The following is a 17,160-nucleotide window of genomic DNA, read 5'->3' on the forward strand; positions in this document are numbered from 1 at the left end:
GTTTCTCCTTTAAACAGATACCCTGATGCTCCTTTCCTTTTCAGGTTTGTGTGTTATGCACTTCAGGAGTAGGTTCAGGTCACACACACTAGCCACATCTCACACAAAAACAAGCCCCTTCCTGGACTGAAACGAGTTGTATTTAAATCACATTAAACATGAGAAGTCAAAACAATGTATTGTACATGGCACTGGGCTCGTTTACATGTTTCATGAGAGTTCTGTGCTCTCCCTGTTTACATGTCTTGGGTACTTACTAAATGTGAGCGCTCAGGCATGCCGTTTCAAAAGCAATATGTTTCTACGTGTTTGTTTACTACCAGTTTCTTTCACGGGGAGGAGCTGTGTCCATTAGGAAAGCCACACTGGGTTGGAGTGATGATATATAAGCTGCTGTTTGATGCCCTCATTTCCTGTTGTTTTGTTTCAGACTGCTACTACTACCCTGACTACTAATACTACTACTGCTACTGCTACTACTAGCCTGACTACTAATACTACTACTACTATTAAGGAGAAGGTAAAAAAAGACTACTTGACTCATTCTTGTTATAAAAATAAATTAAGAATATCAATTAAAATAAGAGTAAAATCAGTAAAGTGAAAATCCAGTACTTGTTCACAAAATATCTCTTGGTCAGCTCTTTTAGTTGCCAGTGAATCAAACTAATCTCACACTCACTCACATCTACACATACACACAGAACAAACAAAAATGATGAGTTCTCTATTCTGTATTTGTAAGACAACATTTTACAGTTGGGCCTTTCCTGCCCAACAGAATGGGCCAAAACGCTCAGAGTACAGATGGCGAATTAATGACCACAGGCTCTCACAAGGGTTACAAGACAATTCAGCTGCAATGCTGCTTGCACAAGCGCCTAAAGCTACACATCATCAGCCATTCAGCACATGCAAAACCCTGCCGTCACAAGCGCGCTTTGATGTACAGTAGCAGCAGAGCAAGAATCTAGAACAGAGGAGGAGGGCCCAGACAAAGGGGGGGAGGAGGGGGTGGGGGGGGCATAGTGAAAAAAGAAAGGAAGAGAGGAATGGCTGAAAGAATGAAGGACCACAGGGAAAATAAAGGAAGAGACAGACAGAGGCTGAGGAAGGAGAGAGACTGCAGTCGAGTGAGTAGTAAGAGGTGGTGGGAGCGCGGGCGAGAGAGACTGAGGGGGAGGGAGAGGGGGGGGAGAACAGGAGGGAAGTTGTCATTCCACAGTGCCCGTCTCCCTGCAGCAGGCTGGGAAAGATGGCCGGGTTAGACTCCGGGTGAAGAGTTCACATGCTTCAAAGGGTTTGAGCCACGCAGCGACCTGACTGCACTGATCCCAGACCAGCCAGCCACGGGCCTTTTAATAATTCAGTACATCATGATGCAACACTAACAACAGCCCAACACAGCCTACCTGAGAACAGCAGAGCAACTACAGGCAGAATGAGAGCACAGCAACTCTCTGTGTATGTGAGACTGCATGTGGTGCCAAACACACACACACACACACACACACACTCTCTCTCTCATATACACACCCACACCACTTTTTTATACAACATCAACACAAAAAAATGTCTTAAGCCTAATGTAGATAACTGATTCAAGGAGGACTATTAAGTTATCTTGGCAGGAACCAGGCTGGACCAGTTTAGAGAGGGAGCTATCTCTTTGGCTTGGAGCATCTTTGGGAGACTGGTGCTTAAACGAACCCCCCTTGCACAGCTCCACCACCACACCTATGTGGGTCCTCTGATGCAGCCGCACCCCAGGGCCCATCTGCTGTGGGCCAGGTGCCACCTGCATCGTGGGGCTCTGTGTCGGTCTGTAATTAGCCCCAGGATGCACACAGCACCCAGCAGACAGATGTAGAGCTGACACACTGGGGCCTCTTAGGAAAACGCCAGCGCGGATATAAATAGTCTAAAATGACCAGAAATAAGGATGACCCAGTTTTAACTCCTGATGCAACATCTCAACTGGTTGGTTATGTTAGGAGACAGTGAGGTCAGCAGTGGCCGGTTACATGGCAAATACCAAGTCAGCAGTCCAAGGTAGATGTGTGAAGTGCCATTCCATTGGTTGAGGATTGTCGGTGAAGACCAAGGATCTTTTTCTCCCAGCTTCATTTTTAGGTAAATATGTAAATATTACAGATATATGATAAATAATGAATATGAATACGCTTTACATATTCACATATGATAGCTTTTCAGAAGATTACAGTGCTTATCAAATCACCTTTAAAGTAAAATTTCAAAGGCAAACACTGGGGAAATGGTGATTTGCCATTTAAAAAAGGGGACAACTGAAGACTGATAGGGTGTAGGTCCATATGGTACATGCACACACTGGCGCGCAAACACACACACACACACACACACACACACACACACACACACACACACACACACACACGTTTGACAATTGTGTTTCCATGGCAATCTGGGTTGACCTGCGGGTGGGGGCTGTATTATGAGGGTGGGCGAGCGGTAGGGCTGTGGTGTGAACCAGCCCCCAGCAGAAGAGCAGCGCGGGGTAAGTGGTGGCGTCTCTGAACAGCCAGCCGGGAGGGATGGAGGGGTGGGCTGAGTGGGAGATGAAGAGAGGGGGAGAGGCAGAGAGAGAGAGAGAGAGAGAGAGAGAGAGAGAGAGAGAGAGAGAGAGAGAGGGGGAGAGAGAGAGAGAGAGAGATTGAGAGAGAGGGGAGAAAAAAAAAATCTTGTCGGTGTGACTCCACTCATCTCTCACTTGTTTCCTCAGAATCACACATTTACCCACCAGAAAATGTGCGCGCGCACACACACACACACACACACGCCCTCATCCTGGTTCCTTTCTGTGCATCTCTAAAGCATGAACATGCACATGTGAAAATACACACACACACACACACACACCCTGAGGAAACATGACCCCGAGGCTAGGCAGTTGGGCAGCACATGTGTTAAAAGTAGAGCTGGCAGATTGTGACTCATACTAAACAGTAATAGAGAGAGAGAGAGAGAGAGAGAGAGAGAGAGAGAGAGAGAGTGTGTGTGTGTGTGTGTGTGTGTGTGTGTGTATCTTTGTGTGTGACTCATACTGTACACCAACAGCTAACAGAAACAATAGCAGCTGGTGTGAGGTGTGTGTCACACTGCACACAGACACACACACACGGTTCATGGGGTGAATCATATAACCCACTACAACTCGCCTCTCCTGTCCACTACATCCTACTCCCCAACCTCCGAGTACTGCTGCTGAGTGAACATCTCTCCTCCCCTCCATCACACACACACACACACACGGACGCACACACACACCACACCACACCACACCAGCACAGAGACCATGTCTGAAGTTCTCCACGCTGGTTGCTTCTCGAGTCTGTATGTGTGTGTACGTGTGTGTGTGTGTGTGTGTGTGTGTGTGTGTGTCTCCTCATGTGAGTTACAGTCCGTGCGTATTGACTGCAGTGGTGAGGAGGGAACAGCAGGGAGAGCTGTGTGGTTTTCTGCTTCTCAGAGAGCAGCTCTTTTAAAACAGCTCAGTCTCCACAGAGTTCACATAAAGATCGCGCCAGTGGCTCAATCTGTGGCTGGCCAGTGGACCCAAAAGCCAATCGATTGGTTTGTTTTGGCAGGGGACCGCACAGGATGAAAGAGATATCGACTGAGCAACATGAAAAGGAATTGACCCTCAACTGTCGGCCGAAAACTTGGGAGTGACTGATGGAGAAAGAGGTGGGAAAGGAGAAAGGGATGAGGGTCAGAAAGTGAAGGAAGGGGAGTTGGGGAGAGGGAGAGAGAGGGAAAGAAAGAGAAAGAAATGTACAGATCATCAATTTCCTCTGCACTTCTATGAAAACAGGAGAGAAAAGGAAGTTGAGGAAAATGAGACTAGAGGAGTAGATGCTATCGGACAGACAGACAGACAGACAGACACAGACAGACAGACAGACAGAGTCCTGATGCTGACCCCCCAGCACACGTGAGCACCAGCCACTCTGGTTCACAGGCTCAACTGGACACTCAGATACTCACAGAACAGAAGATGCCAACAAGAGAGCGTTCCCCTTCTCTAATTCACACACGCAGACGCACACACACACACACACACACACACACACACATTAGGTGATCTTATTCCATCTCTCACATGACTCCCTGGTCTTACCTGAGAGCTTCATGAGGAGTTCAGAGGCCACTTTGACGTTGATGTCCTGGCTCAGCAGACTGCTGCTCTTGGGGAGCATGGGGCTGCCCTCCTCCCGAGGCTTCAGGCCCCCCAGCGGACCCTCCTGGCAGAAGCTGAAGCTGGGGGCCCGAGGGCTCTGGGAGGGTTCGGCCCCTGGCTCCTCCTTCACACGGATCATGCCCTTAAGGCTCTCCTTCTGGTTCGCCGCTTTAGGGGGGACACAGACAGTTCTCAATTAGTACACCAGATCCCATGTGCCATCTCTCCTCCAAAACTGGAGGAAATCATGAACAAGATTATTGATACTTCCTGTATTGAACATATGGTGCATGGTTATTTCAAGTACAGCATTTCCTTACAGCCCACAAAAGACCAGAAACATAATAGCTAGAGACATAGTGGTAATGGAGTAGGACTGATATTGGATGGCGTGGAGTTGAAATGCTTGCGCTGAAGTCCCAGTTTCCAATGATTCGAAGACAGTATGCCAGGCACAGACTGCAGAGGTACATTCTGTGAGTACAAACATCTCGAGAGTTAAGCTAAGTATTCCTCCTGACCCTGGAGGCTGTTTGGATTTGTGTTTCCCTGAGACGAGTGTGGGGGTAGTTTCACTGAAAGCATGTTATGGGGGCCTGGCTTGAGAGGGCCTGGCTGTCCAGCACTCCACAGAGCTGGCTGAGGGAGTGGGTAGAGCCGCCGGCCAGCACAACAGATGGACGCAGAGAGAGACAAGTGCTTCCAGGTCTGCAGGGCATCTCACATCAGAACACAATCACACAATCTCACACACACACACACACACACACACACACACAATCAAACACACACAATCACACACACACACACACACACACTAAAGGAAGCCACAGCATTACCAGTAGTTGAGTGAACGTGAAAAAAAAAAAAAAGAATCATGCTGTACCTTCTTAAGGTAACATTCAGTTTCACAACGTGCATGTAAGTGTGAGTGTGTGTGTGTGTGTGTCTGTGTGTGTGTGTGTGTGTGTGTGTGTTGTAAGTGAATGTCCTACCATAGACTACATTACCCACAATTCTCTTATCACTTTGACTTTCTTATCTACATTTCATTCACTCGGTATTGGTCACCGCAAGGTGATAAATAAGGTGACGCATTTTTCCCTTTAAAACCACGAAAAACCCACATATCTGTCTCTCTGGCGGTGGGTTTACAACAGTAAACACCATTCATTTAAGAGATACCCTCTCTGCAGAAGAAGAACAAAGGACCACGCAACAACGAACCGTATTGAACTTTTGGCCGAAGTTACGAAAATACTTTGACTCGTTTAGTTGCAGCCTAAGATATACCGGTAAAATTATACTGCAGCCCAGCAGTGTTCTGAGTAAGATAAGGCGACCGGCTTCCCTTATTAGTTTCTCCACGTCGACGAACATAACTTCTACCTCCTTCAAGACCGTCTGATGCCCACCAAGGCCTGCACGAGTTTTCAGCTGACGAGCTAAGGAAGGACACGGACATCTCCCCCCGAACCTGCGTCCCGCGCTGTTCAGTTGGAATTCCGTAATACACCGTTTAACGCTTGGCAAGAGCGTTAATCAAGTAAGGCTGACATCTGGGCAGAGATTAGTCTTATATGTGTGTTAATATCTGTGTGAAAGTATCCTTGTTTTATTTCATTTATGATTTAAATGCGCACTTTGTAATTCACAGTTTGCACGGTTTGTAACCGTGACATTATCTTGCTTTCTTTTACTTTGCTATTTTGTTAGAACGTGCATGCACCATCTCTCTCTCTAACTCCCTCAATCACCATCTGAACGTATACACGTACACATCGCGATTTAAGTGCTGCTTATACATTTTGTATTGCGTTAAAGGCCTATAGCCTGGATTCTACCCTCGAGATAAGAATCCATTGTCTACTCATTGCATTTGTGCCCATCCTCCAACTTAAACTGGCGCCTAAAACAGGCAAAGCTGGCCTCGGATCTGCATTCGCATCCGCTGATCACCCCCAATCTAGGTGATGCCCTGCGCACTATATTCATTCACGCATATACTATCTATCGCCTGTGCGCTTGCGCATAGCCTCTCCCTCTTTCTCCAGTTAGCGCGTAACCGCGCATACCTGCACACGCACACACACACACACACACCACATACACACACACACACAGAGACGAGGAGGATCTTATGCCCCCTCCTCTGTATTCCCAACTCCACTTTGTGCCTTGTTTCATGGTTATACTCAGTTGTTTATATGATTAGTATTAGCCATTAATTACTGTTTGTTACCTTCAATAAATTGTTTATTTAGACTTAAACAATTGTCTTGTCTGTTGTTGTTCCAATATTCCACTGAAAGCCATTTTCCGCCAATCAAGTACTTCAAATGCCTTCACTTCTCTGGTTGTTTCATGAAGTGTTATAGACTTTGTAGTGATATTGTAGTACTATAGTATTGTGATACCATACTTAGACTGTAGCATAGTGGTACAACTAGAGCTTTTCATTGTTTTAGTAATTTAATTATAAAATATTAAATACTAAATTTAATGATTATTAAATTTTATGAGACTGATTTAATTAAACTAATGTAGCAACCCCGGTTTCACCTACAGTGTGTGTGTGTGTGTGTGTGTGTGTTTATGCCCTCTCTGGGTCTGGGTGAGTGTGAGAGCGAGGCAGACCTCCTCCTTCATGTGATCTGTTGTAGAAGTGGGCCATATCTAATCAGGCTTCTCTGAATAATTAATAGCAAGACAAGGAGCCTCATCCCAGCAATGCCAGGAGAAGGCGGGAGAAAGCACAAGCTTATTTCTCTTCCCTCTCTCTCTCTCTCTCTCTCTCTCTATCACCCTCTTTCACATGCACTACCCATCCATCTCCCCCCTAAACGTGCAGCATCAGGCCTCGTGCCTCTACAGCACTGACCGATGACTCCACCTCTTCGGTCAGGCCAGAGATCTCATTGGCCATCTTCCCTCTCAGCCATTACCCAGCAGTCTCCACTGCTTGTCATCAACCTGCGCTGGGTGACTCAGCCCTGATTAATGATGAAGGCTGCCTGGAGCAGGAGCACGGGGAGCGCTGGGATGGCCACTGGCTGCTGCCCACCGCGCGCGCCACGGTCTGAGGGGGGATGCCCATGAGCTGCTGACTGGTGACCTTCAGGTGGGCACAGGCTGTAGAGCGGTGAGCGGGGTGGCACCGGTGGAAATGCCACGCTGTCAGGTGCCAACGGCCGTGCTAAGTACACCGGCGGTCAGCACCTGAGCTGGCCACTAATTAAGGACAGTGTCCAGACTGCTCCATGAGCAGACAGGGGCACACACACACACACAAACACATGCACACACACACACACACTCCTTTGCCTCACCTCTCTTTAAAGACACGCTAGAGAACATTTCTTAGTGGGGACAAGCAGGCGTACAGACACAAAGTCACGGTGCTCCTGCGACCTTTCTGATGGTGGCTAAAAATAGTGTGAATTTCCATCCGAATTCATGTTACAGTGAGCACTGAATTATTTATCATCCTAATCCAGCAGGCTGTTTTTTTTTTTTTGGAAGGCTATGTATTAAGCAGGACGGGCTCGAAAGCATCCAAATCCAAGCATGGTCCCATTCTCCATTAATTCACATGATAACTCTACTCCTGCACAGTCATATGTCCGATTCAATTTGAGTTCACATTATTCCGTGAGCATATCTCAGCGACTTCAAGCCTGCATCCCAAACTGGCATCTCAATGCTGAGCCTATGAGTTGAGGATCCTCAGCTCCCCTGCAGTGACACATGACAGAGACTGGGGGAGCTGACTGGCTGCTGGGACTCCTCTTAACTGGTCTCCCTATACCTTTATTATGAACTCATTGTCAGAGTTATCCAGCTGTACACAGCAGCGCCGCTGAGAGAGACAGTAGAGCAGCTGGTCAGTGTTACATCAATTGCACTGCCCACCTTCATTTCCCCCGAGGGCCTGCTGCTGTCACCCAGCTTTGACTCTCTTTTTATTCTTCCTCTCGCCCTCCCACTCTCCCTCTCTTCCCCGCTCTCTCTCTCTCTCTCTCACTCACTCCCCCTCTCTCTCTCTCTCTCTGGTGTGAGTGCCAGGAGGCTGCTTGTCTGCTCCTGTGCTCACCTCTGGCTGGGGCTCCATCAGACGGCTTCATTAGCCCTGTCGCCTCTGTCAGCTCTGCCTGCTCTCTCTGCTGACCAGGGACCCGGCACGCCGCTACAGGCCCTGTGGCCGCCGCCACCGCCACCACACACAGCCCATCAGCCCATCAGCCTGGCCAGCCCAGCCTCACATCCTCATCCAGCATCTGTTTAGCCCGTGCTTATACACTCTATTAGGCAGGGGGGCTCTGAATGACTACACATATTTTGAAACATTAAGCATTCTTGGTACATTACACCGGAGAGACGCTCCTCACTTCACTCGGCTCTTTCAGTCATTCAGTACAGTGAAGCGCTGCTTCATTAGCATTTAGCTTATGACCTTTGTGTTGCTGTCATATGTGGCCCGTCACAAATATAAACCACCTGCCAGTCACGGTGCAGCAGTACCCCATTCAGTGCTAGAGAGCACACACACACACACACACACACACACACACACACACACACACACGCACACGCACACACACACACACCACGCTGAGAGCTGCAACACCGCCTGCAAGCTCCCATTTGCCAATTCCGGTGTGGTCGGTGGGGTCGGGCATGGCAGCGGACCCGTGCGCGCCACAGGTGGCTGCTCCGAGCGCAGGGTATCATTATAAAATCAGCTCCAGCGGGCACGCATGCCACTTCGCTGCACTTTTCAAAGCCACTCGGGCTCGCCGCTTTCATCTTCCCAAAATCAGCACCGAGGATCAAACTGGACAGAGCTCAGGCTTGTGTCAGCAAGCAGCTCAATCAAAGCAAGAGAGACACAACCATGACCCTCCACTCTGAAAAAAAGAAATCTGTTATGGTCTACTGTATCAGAGGTCAGGGAAAGTTCATTGGTTAGATCTTTTTTTTCTTTTCTTTCATTTGTTTATCTCTTTGTGGGATGTGTGCAGTTCTTACTGGATACAGTACTCTCTCTCTCGCTCTCTTTCTGTTTTCCACACACCCTCCATCTCTTTTTTATCCGTCTCTCTTGGGGCGAGTGGCAGCGGTGTGAAACCACAGGAGCGCGCAGGCTCCTCTTCGGCGCGTGGCACCGCATTCTTAAAACACACGGTCCCCAGAGCCTCGTCTCCTCCTCCTCCTCCTCACCACACCTCAGCACAGCAGCTCTTTCTGTCCGCCACACTCTATTGTTCTACAGAACAAGACCATGACTACAAGCTCCACGACACACTGCTATCTAGGTAGAGAAACTGCTTTAAGTCCCTCTACACAGACACTGACTTTGAGGTGCTGTCTTCCTCTCTCTCCTCTCAGACATACTGGCCATCCCTCTCCAAACAGAATATCCTCCTACTATCTTGGTACACAGACACATTCTCTTGTTCTCCGAACTATATTACATGCTCATACTTGCCTGGCATCCTAACCTATACTCTAGCTACAGCCCAGCTTTGAGTCCAACAATGAGCCAGTCAGAAGTACTTCAGCTATGAAACACAGTTATACTCATCACAAGAATCCTGCTCCCCTTTTTCGATAAACCCGAAACCCCCTTTTTATAAAAAACATAAAAGAAGAAAAAAAAAAAAAGATCCCTTCCCATGGTTCCACGTGACAAGTCTCAAACCTCTCTTCCTTCTCCTTCAGAATGACACGCTGTGTAATGACACTTTCCCTTGCAAACTGTGCCGCGTGTCTTTCGACACTGAGCTGACATTGTCGAGGATCCTCTGTGGTCCGCTGGGAGTTGGGTGACTTGATTGGAAGTCTGGGAGCGGCGTGGTGCTCGGCCCTGGAGAGCAGAGGAGCAGCCACCCCCCCTCCCACCCCGTGCGGAGCCGAAGCTGCGCCCGAGGGGAGTTCACCGGAGCAGGGGCCCTCCCGGCGCTGCCAGCGCTGCCGGGGTCACGGGGCTGGAGCTGAGGGCGCTAATCATTCCCAATTACAGATTCCTTTTTAATTATGAATTATGCATGAATTTTTAATTAATCTAATGTTCCCGGCTCTTTTTTTTAAGCGCTCAGAGATCTCAATCTAATTACTCTGCATTAAGTGAAGGGGAGCAGGCGGCCCTAGCTGAGACCTTATGGGCCGACCCCTCGGCTGACCTCCTCACATCAATCTCCGCTTCGAGTCAGCGCCGAGGCGAAGTGTGGGCGCACGCTGAGCAAAGTTAAGTGTGAGGGACACCACTTGACAACACCCCGTCCATACCTGAAGAATGTGCTCGGCTGCATCTGCCCTTGTCATTTTGGCATCAGCTCTGTTTTCATGTTAGTGATATACCTGGTTAAAGCTTACTACCAAATGCAAGGTAATGTAATCTGTCCAGTGGTTTAGGAGAAGAAGATCTAAAGCGCCTGAAGAAGTCTGAGCCCGTGTCCTTACCTGAGAGCTTCATGAGCAGGTCCGTGGCTGTTTTAGTGGTGATGTCGGGGCTGAAGAGGGAGGCAGCGCTGGGGCCGCTGGGACTGGCCTTGAGCCTGGGGAGCTCCAGGGAGCTGGTGCTGCTGGCAGGCCGCTCCCGGCACAGGCTGAACGGAGACAGCACCGACACGTCACGCTCCTGTGGCTCCTCTTTGATGTGGATGTGGTTGGAGCTCTCGCCGGGAGACGCCCGGAGACGGCCGTCCATCTGGGAAAGAGGCGAGGGGGACGCCTCGGCGTCTTCAGTCATCGCAATGTCCCCGGAACCGCCGGCATCGCCTAGCAATGAGCCTTCGCCTTCCTCGTTGTCGGTGACGGGCTCCTCTTTGACCTTGAGGTCAGACCGGGGGAAGTGTTGGTGGCAGCGCATGTGAAGCTTCAGGCTGAAATGACGGGAGGAGGTGAACGGACAGAGGTCACACTGGAACGTCTCCCCTCGATCCTGGTGTTGGTGCACCTGCAGTTGGGCGAGAGTACACGATCACTTTTATAATTCATCGTTCATCCAGTGGTTTACAACATGTCAAAATGAGATGATAACTTGGGTAGGACTGCAATAATAAAATAATAAAATAATTTGCTTCATTCAATCAATTGAAGAGCTTTGCTCTGTAAAGACATTAACTGCACTGAAGGCTGTGACACAGGGTAAACATTAAGTTACCACATCAATGGGCATCACAGGCAACACAAAGCAGCCTTAACCTTGGTGGTTTTTAATACGAAGAGCCTTCAAAGTGCAATAGAAAAGCCAAAAATAAAGGTAGTAAAATCTGTACAATATAAGTGGATTTCAGAGCAATGGATTGCAGCCAAAATGCCATGGTAGTACTCAATGCGTTACAATGGGGAAAGGGCAATTGACCATGTTATAATACTATATTAAAACAACATTAATTCAAATGTCATTTTGGTTATTTAGAGGCCGTTTCCCATTTCAGTTCTTGGCAGAGTAATGGCATCCTTATATTCCAAAACTGAGGTTTAGACCATCAGCTGTGTGCCCACTAGTCTGCTGGTGAAAGGGGTTTCAGAGAAGACCATAACAGACACCTTGTGGTAACACTGCCTGAACTGACCCTTCAACAACAGACCGTTCGCTGACACTGAATGTGTCTGTCCCCAGCCGACGCAGGTAGCCCCTAGCCGACGCAGGTAGCCCCTAGCCCATCTGCTCACCTTCATGTGGGACTTGAGATTGTCTTTACGAGCACAGCGGAAGGGACAGAGGGGACACTGGTGGCTTTTTAAGCCGGTGTGGATCACCATGTGTCTCTTCCAGTAGCTCTTGCGCTTGATGACCAGGCCACACACCGGGCACTGAAATGGCTTCGCTCCCTCCTCTGGGGACCCTGAGAAGAGGAAGGAAAGGTTCAGTTAGAACAAGTACCTCACCTGAGGGCACACTAGGGCACACTTACTTTCACTGTTCATCAGCATGAACAACATTTCAGCACTGGGAGTACAAGTATGTTAGCATGTGCGCAAGTTCCTTTAAAATCACAAACATGAACTTAGGGTCTTGTCCCACCACACTTCACCAATCAAACTCCAAAAGGTCTCTGACTATTAAGAACACTCTCCATGTCTCCATATATCTACATGTCTTTCAGTGTGTCCATATCTCTGTCTTTTGGCTTCAGAAATGAAACTGTTGTCAAAACACTTCATTACCCCAATCAATGCCCAAAGATGGCCTCTGCCGAAAGAGCCCCAAACTGAAGGATGTTTTAGTGAGCCCATTATTGTTGTTGGCTCCATATCCTGTGTCCATTAGGGCTTAATTGGTCTGATTAGGAGCTGGCATGATTGCATTACAGATTCTACGAGGCGACTGTCAGGGATGGCTTCATAAGTATTCCAGTCTTGTCGGCTGAAAAACATCTGGTAATCAGTGTTTGGTGAAATTACCGCGCTCAGGCATTCATTGACCCGGGGTGTAAAACTTCGAGACTGCCTATTTGCAACAATAAAACCACCATCTGTGGCCCAACCTCTCCTCCATGAGGAGATGGCGGGTGGAAATGGGAGGGAAATGTGAAGGTCTTTGCTGGTGGGCAGAAAAAAGGACGTGAGGTATGAGCAGGTTACGGTGGTGCGCTCCTCATTACGCTCCAGCAAAAGCACACTGAGTGATATAAATGAGATTTTAGGAACAGTTGGTCGTTTCCTAACAGTATCACCAACCAACTCATAAACACAAAATTAATCTCCAGGATTAGAAATGACAACTGTGATCCTTTCCAATAAAGCTACTGAATAGAAACTTTCAAACCTATGCGGATTTTGGCTACTAGGGTGCAAAAAACCCCCAAAAGAAATCCTCAAATCACACTTTACACACGTGATGAAATGGGAGGACGATGTTGCATTAAACCTAGTCATTTTGTAATAATGCAGACAAAGACTGCAGCCAAGTGTGGCTTAAAGATTTGCCTGGCCTCTCCTTTGTTGCTGCACCAGTCCAGTACTCATCGCTGCCTGATATAATGCTGAGTGGAGACTCTACTGGGCCCACTGGGCTCAGAATGTGACCTCAATTCTGGCGGATTCTGCTGAGCCGGGCTCCTGCTCCAGCAGTGAGGAGCACATGGTCCGCACCAGGCCTGCGTGTCCGAGGGGGAAACACACAGCCGTGTGTGTCTGGGGAGCGGGCCGGCCCCTCAGACCCCCACCCGCTGGGCCTCCAGACCTTTCCCAGGCTGCGGGGCCAACTCAGAGCGGGGCTGCGGGGTCTGTTTCAGCCGCACACACACACACACACACACACACACACACACACACACACACACACACACACACACACACACACACACACACACACACACACACACACACACACACACACAGCCCTGCAGGAAGGCATGGCACACCTCTCTCGGCTACTATTTTTTTCCACATTTGACCATTTTTCAGTTTCAAATAACAGTTTCAATAACAGTCAGTTTCTCAATGTGTGAAATGAGCGATTCTTTCAACTTCTATCTATTATTATTATTATTCTTCTATGGTAGTGTGCACTGTTTGGCATCCACCACTGAAGTATGTGTGTGGCTCCAGCTGTGTGGCCTGTGACATTCAGAGGGGGTTCTGCAAAACACAAACTACTGATGAATTTCACTCTCCAGACCCACTGCTCCTCTGTAAGACTCCGGTCACTTTTTGTTTTAATGTGGACTTATTTCTTGAGAGGATATTTCAGATAGATTTTATCTTATTTTGATCAGATAAAAAAAATAATGAAATCTCATTTCTATTCAATATATGCTCAGTTGAGCGTGCAGAAAAAGATCTTCTCTTTCTTCTTTTTATTGTCAGAAAAGGCACAACCTCAAAACGTCCTTTGGCTACCCTGGAAACAAGGTCCTCTGCAAGGGGCCACTGACATAAAAAAAAAACCTTTGTTAAGTGGAACACTTCACTTAAGTCCCAGACCTTTTGTGTTGTCAGAGGGGCAACATTAAGTGGATCACACTGATTTTTTGGTTTTATAATTCTGCCATCACCATCATCTCTCATTTCATACATTAACCAATGGGAAAAGCATCATGTTTTCTCTCTGGCAAACATATACCGTATATACAGTTGCATACAGTGAACCCCCCTCACATCATAGACCACTGTTACCTGCTTGACTGCTAGACTTGATTCTGCCTTTCGGGGTGGGGGGCAGCAGCAGGTCCATGCTCTGAGTGGATGTGGGGGTTTTCTGGTTCCTATCCACTAGGGGCTTCACATCGTCTGTGGAGCCTGGACCCAGATTAGTGTCCTTCTTGTCGGCCAGCAGGTTACCTGCTGCTCGCGCCGCCACCTCTTTTAGCAGAGCAGCCGACGAGGTCATCGAAACAAGCGAGAGGAAGGAGCTGGCGGGGCCCTGGTGCTCCGCTGCCGTGCTGGTCTGCTGCTGCTGCTGCTGCTGGCTGCGCTCCGACACCTTCTTCGAGAGCGCCGCGAGCGTGGAGCTGGCCGACTGTGGGCTAAAGGGGGAGGTGAAGGCATCGAAGCGGACCAAGTCATCCGAGCCACGACTGCCTAGCGCTGGCATGGAGGTGGAGGAGGTCACTGAGGAGGAGGACGAGGAGGAGGAAGAGGAGGAAGAGGACACGGAGGAGGCCGAGGCCACGGCGGCGCTCTTGTCCTGCAGCACCGCGTTGGCCGCCGCCTTCAGCTTCTGGATAGCCGAGTCGGGAGAGAGGCTGCTGCCGCTGGCTCCCGAGCAGCCGGAGGGCGGCGGCCACTTGTCGCCCAGTCCGACCCAGACGAAGCCGCTGTTAGCGGCCACAGTGGTGCCGCCGGTGCCGTTGCTGGGGCTGAAGGGATCACCGCCGGACTCCTGTTTGATGGTGACAGGCACGGGTGAGGCGGAGGCCGAGGCGGAGTTCGCACTGTTACCGCTGCTGTTGGCCAGGCGACGGGCGAGGGCGCTGAGCTGCTGGGAATGGTGGGACGACGGAGACAGCGCCAGGCCAACAGGAGGGGAGTCAGAGGCTCCTCTTACGGCCGCTCCTCCTCCCCCCACGCGCCCCAACAGCCCTGCCTCCTCCAGCTTGAGGGAGCCAGACTCGAGGAGGCGCCGCAAGTTGCTGCTGAGGGGTTTGCCCAGGGCGTGGGCGGAGGCGTCCCCGTACAGCGAGGACACCACGGAGGAGAGGGAGTCCTGGGCGTTCAGCACCGCCCCCTCCAGGCCCAGCAGCTCCAGAGAGGCGCGCTGGATGGGCGTGGGGCAGCCGAGCGAGCCCTCCGACGCCGGCGTGTCCGACAGCTCGGGCCGCGCCGGACCGCTGCCCGCATCGGGGGAAGTGCGTAGCTCGTCGGGCCGCACGTCACCGTAGGACGAATCCGAAGGCGTGTCTGAGGCGTTCCCGTACCAGCCATCATCCTCGGCGGCAGCAGCCTCAGGCCCCCCCTCTGAGACAGAGTCCACATCTGCAGAAGGAGACAAGGAACACGTTAACCACACATCAGCATCACCAGCCCCATCCAACATCTTAAGCGTGGATTTATTTGTGTCAAATACATGGTGATGGAAATTGTCTGTCCGTGTACGATTAGTTTCATTCCATTTCCCTCCAGATAGTATAGACTGAGGCCCGAGCTCCGATCCTCTAGGCTCTAGAGAGATGGCATCATGTATAACATTCAGTGGATATGTTTTGATGTAGGCCAACTTCAGTGATTTGTTGCAATGCTATTTTAAGAAAATTGTATTTGTCCATGCAAACCATGAAACACATAGGGTAGTCATTTTATCCAAAACATTAGGCCTATTAAGTATCACTTCTATCTGCAGCAAATTTGCAAAAATGTGATCGTCTAGATCGGTTTATGACAACCAAATCTAGTCTTCCAACACTTCACACTGGGTAAAACTACTTAATGTGAAAGCAAAAAAAAAGAGAAAACAAGCTCAAATAAATTTCAGGGTTTCTGGAAAAAAAATCAGAGGCTTCCCTTCAGCGAGGCACTGCACTGGTAGAATAACTTGCTTTTCATTCTTTTTTTAAACCATTTTTCCCCTCACAGGTTCTAAAGGAGTCTAGTAAAGGGGTTACCATGGCGACGGGTCCTTCTGGGAGGCTAGACAGCAAAGATTAGGGTAATAGAGGTTACAGAACTAGATTAATATTCATGAGCGGACAGATACCACCAGGGAGCCAATAAGGATAGGGTTAAGGTCACCAAGGGTCATTAATATACACTTCTTGTATCAATATTCATAAGCAAAACATTACAGCTTGCCAGACAAGGGCGAACAAAAGAAAAAGTGAATCTTCCTGATACATATTAACAAACCACCACAGAAACATGGCAGAACGCTACAAGCCTGTATGAGGTGGCTACATCCAATCTCATCAGCCTTCCTCCCTTTCCCTTCCTGGCTTTAGACCAGATATTAGCAGTGTATATCCATACTAGCCTACGATATACACCTTACTATACATCACTGTGTAACCAACAAAAGCAATCTGCAGACAAGACATACAAACAACAGTGGCATCAGAGCCCCAGCACACATGTCTTCAAAATCATTTTGGTGGGCTCCCCCTCCTCCCCCTCCTCCCTCACTCAAACACATCAAGGCTGGCCTTACCCTGATGACCCCAGCATAAGCCTGGTGAGCTGTACTCTGTTTACGGGGAAAAGAAAAGCCGTTGCCCAGCAACGCCACCCCAGCGACCCGCAGGGATCATTACAGTCAGTGCACATCTGGCCGGCACCACTGACTCTCTCTCTCTCTGTGTGTGTGTGTGTGTAAGGGGTGGTGGGGCTGTAACCGACGTGACCCCATCCAAGAGTACACCCCTGATACTGACACAGACATACTTCATCATCCTCTCCCTCTCTCTCGCTCTCTCCCATACAGACACACACACACACTCACAACCGTCTAGTGCAAAACTATAGCTGCTGATGTTTATGTGAGAGTTGTTAAGAAACGA

At 49.3% G+C, this 17,160-nt stretch overlaps 1 protein-coding gene across 4 annotated transcripts in view; it reads right to left on the minus strand.

Moving 5' to 3' along the window:
- znf827 (zinc finger protein 827) overlaps window positions 1–17,160 on the minus strand; it is a 48,173-nt gene that overhangs the window by 20,216 nt on the left and 10,797 nt on the right. For 3 of the 4 annotated variants that reach the window (XM_031559243.2, XM_031559241.2, XM_031559244.2), the window contains exons 2-5: window positions 14,348–15,646; window positions 11,900–12,072; window positions 10,682–11,180; window positions 4,160–4,387 (exon numbers count right to left, since the gene is read on the minus strand). In XM_031559243.2, coding sequence (XP_031415103.1) covers window positions 4,160–4,387; window positions 10,682–11,180; window positions 11,900–12,072; window positions 14,348–15,646 — 2,199 coding nt within the window. The remainder of the gene's footprint in view (window positions 1–4,159; window positions 4,388–10,681; window positions 11,181–11,899; window positions 12,073–14,347; window positions 15,647–17,160) is intronic. The other variant, XM_031559242.2, reaches the window with a different exon arrangement.

This window comes from Clupea harengus, chromosome 22, assembly GCF_900700415.2.
Source record: "Clupea harengus chromosome 22, Ch_v2.0.2, whole genome shotgun sequence".
Taxonomy (NCBI): Eukaryota; Metazoa; Chordata; class Actinopteri; order Clupeiformes; family Clupeidae; genus Clupea; species Clupea harengus.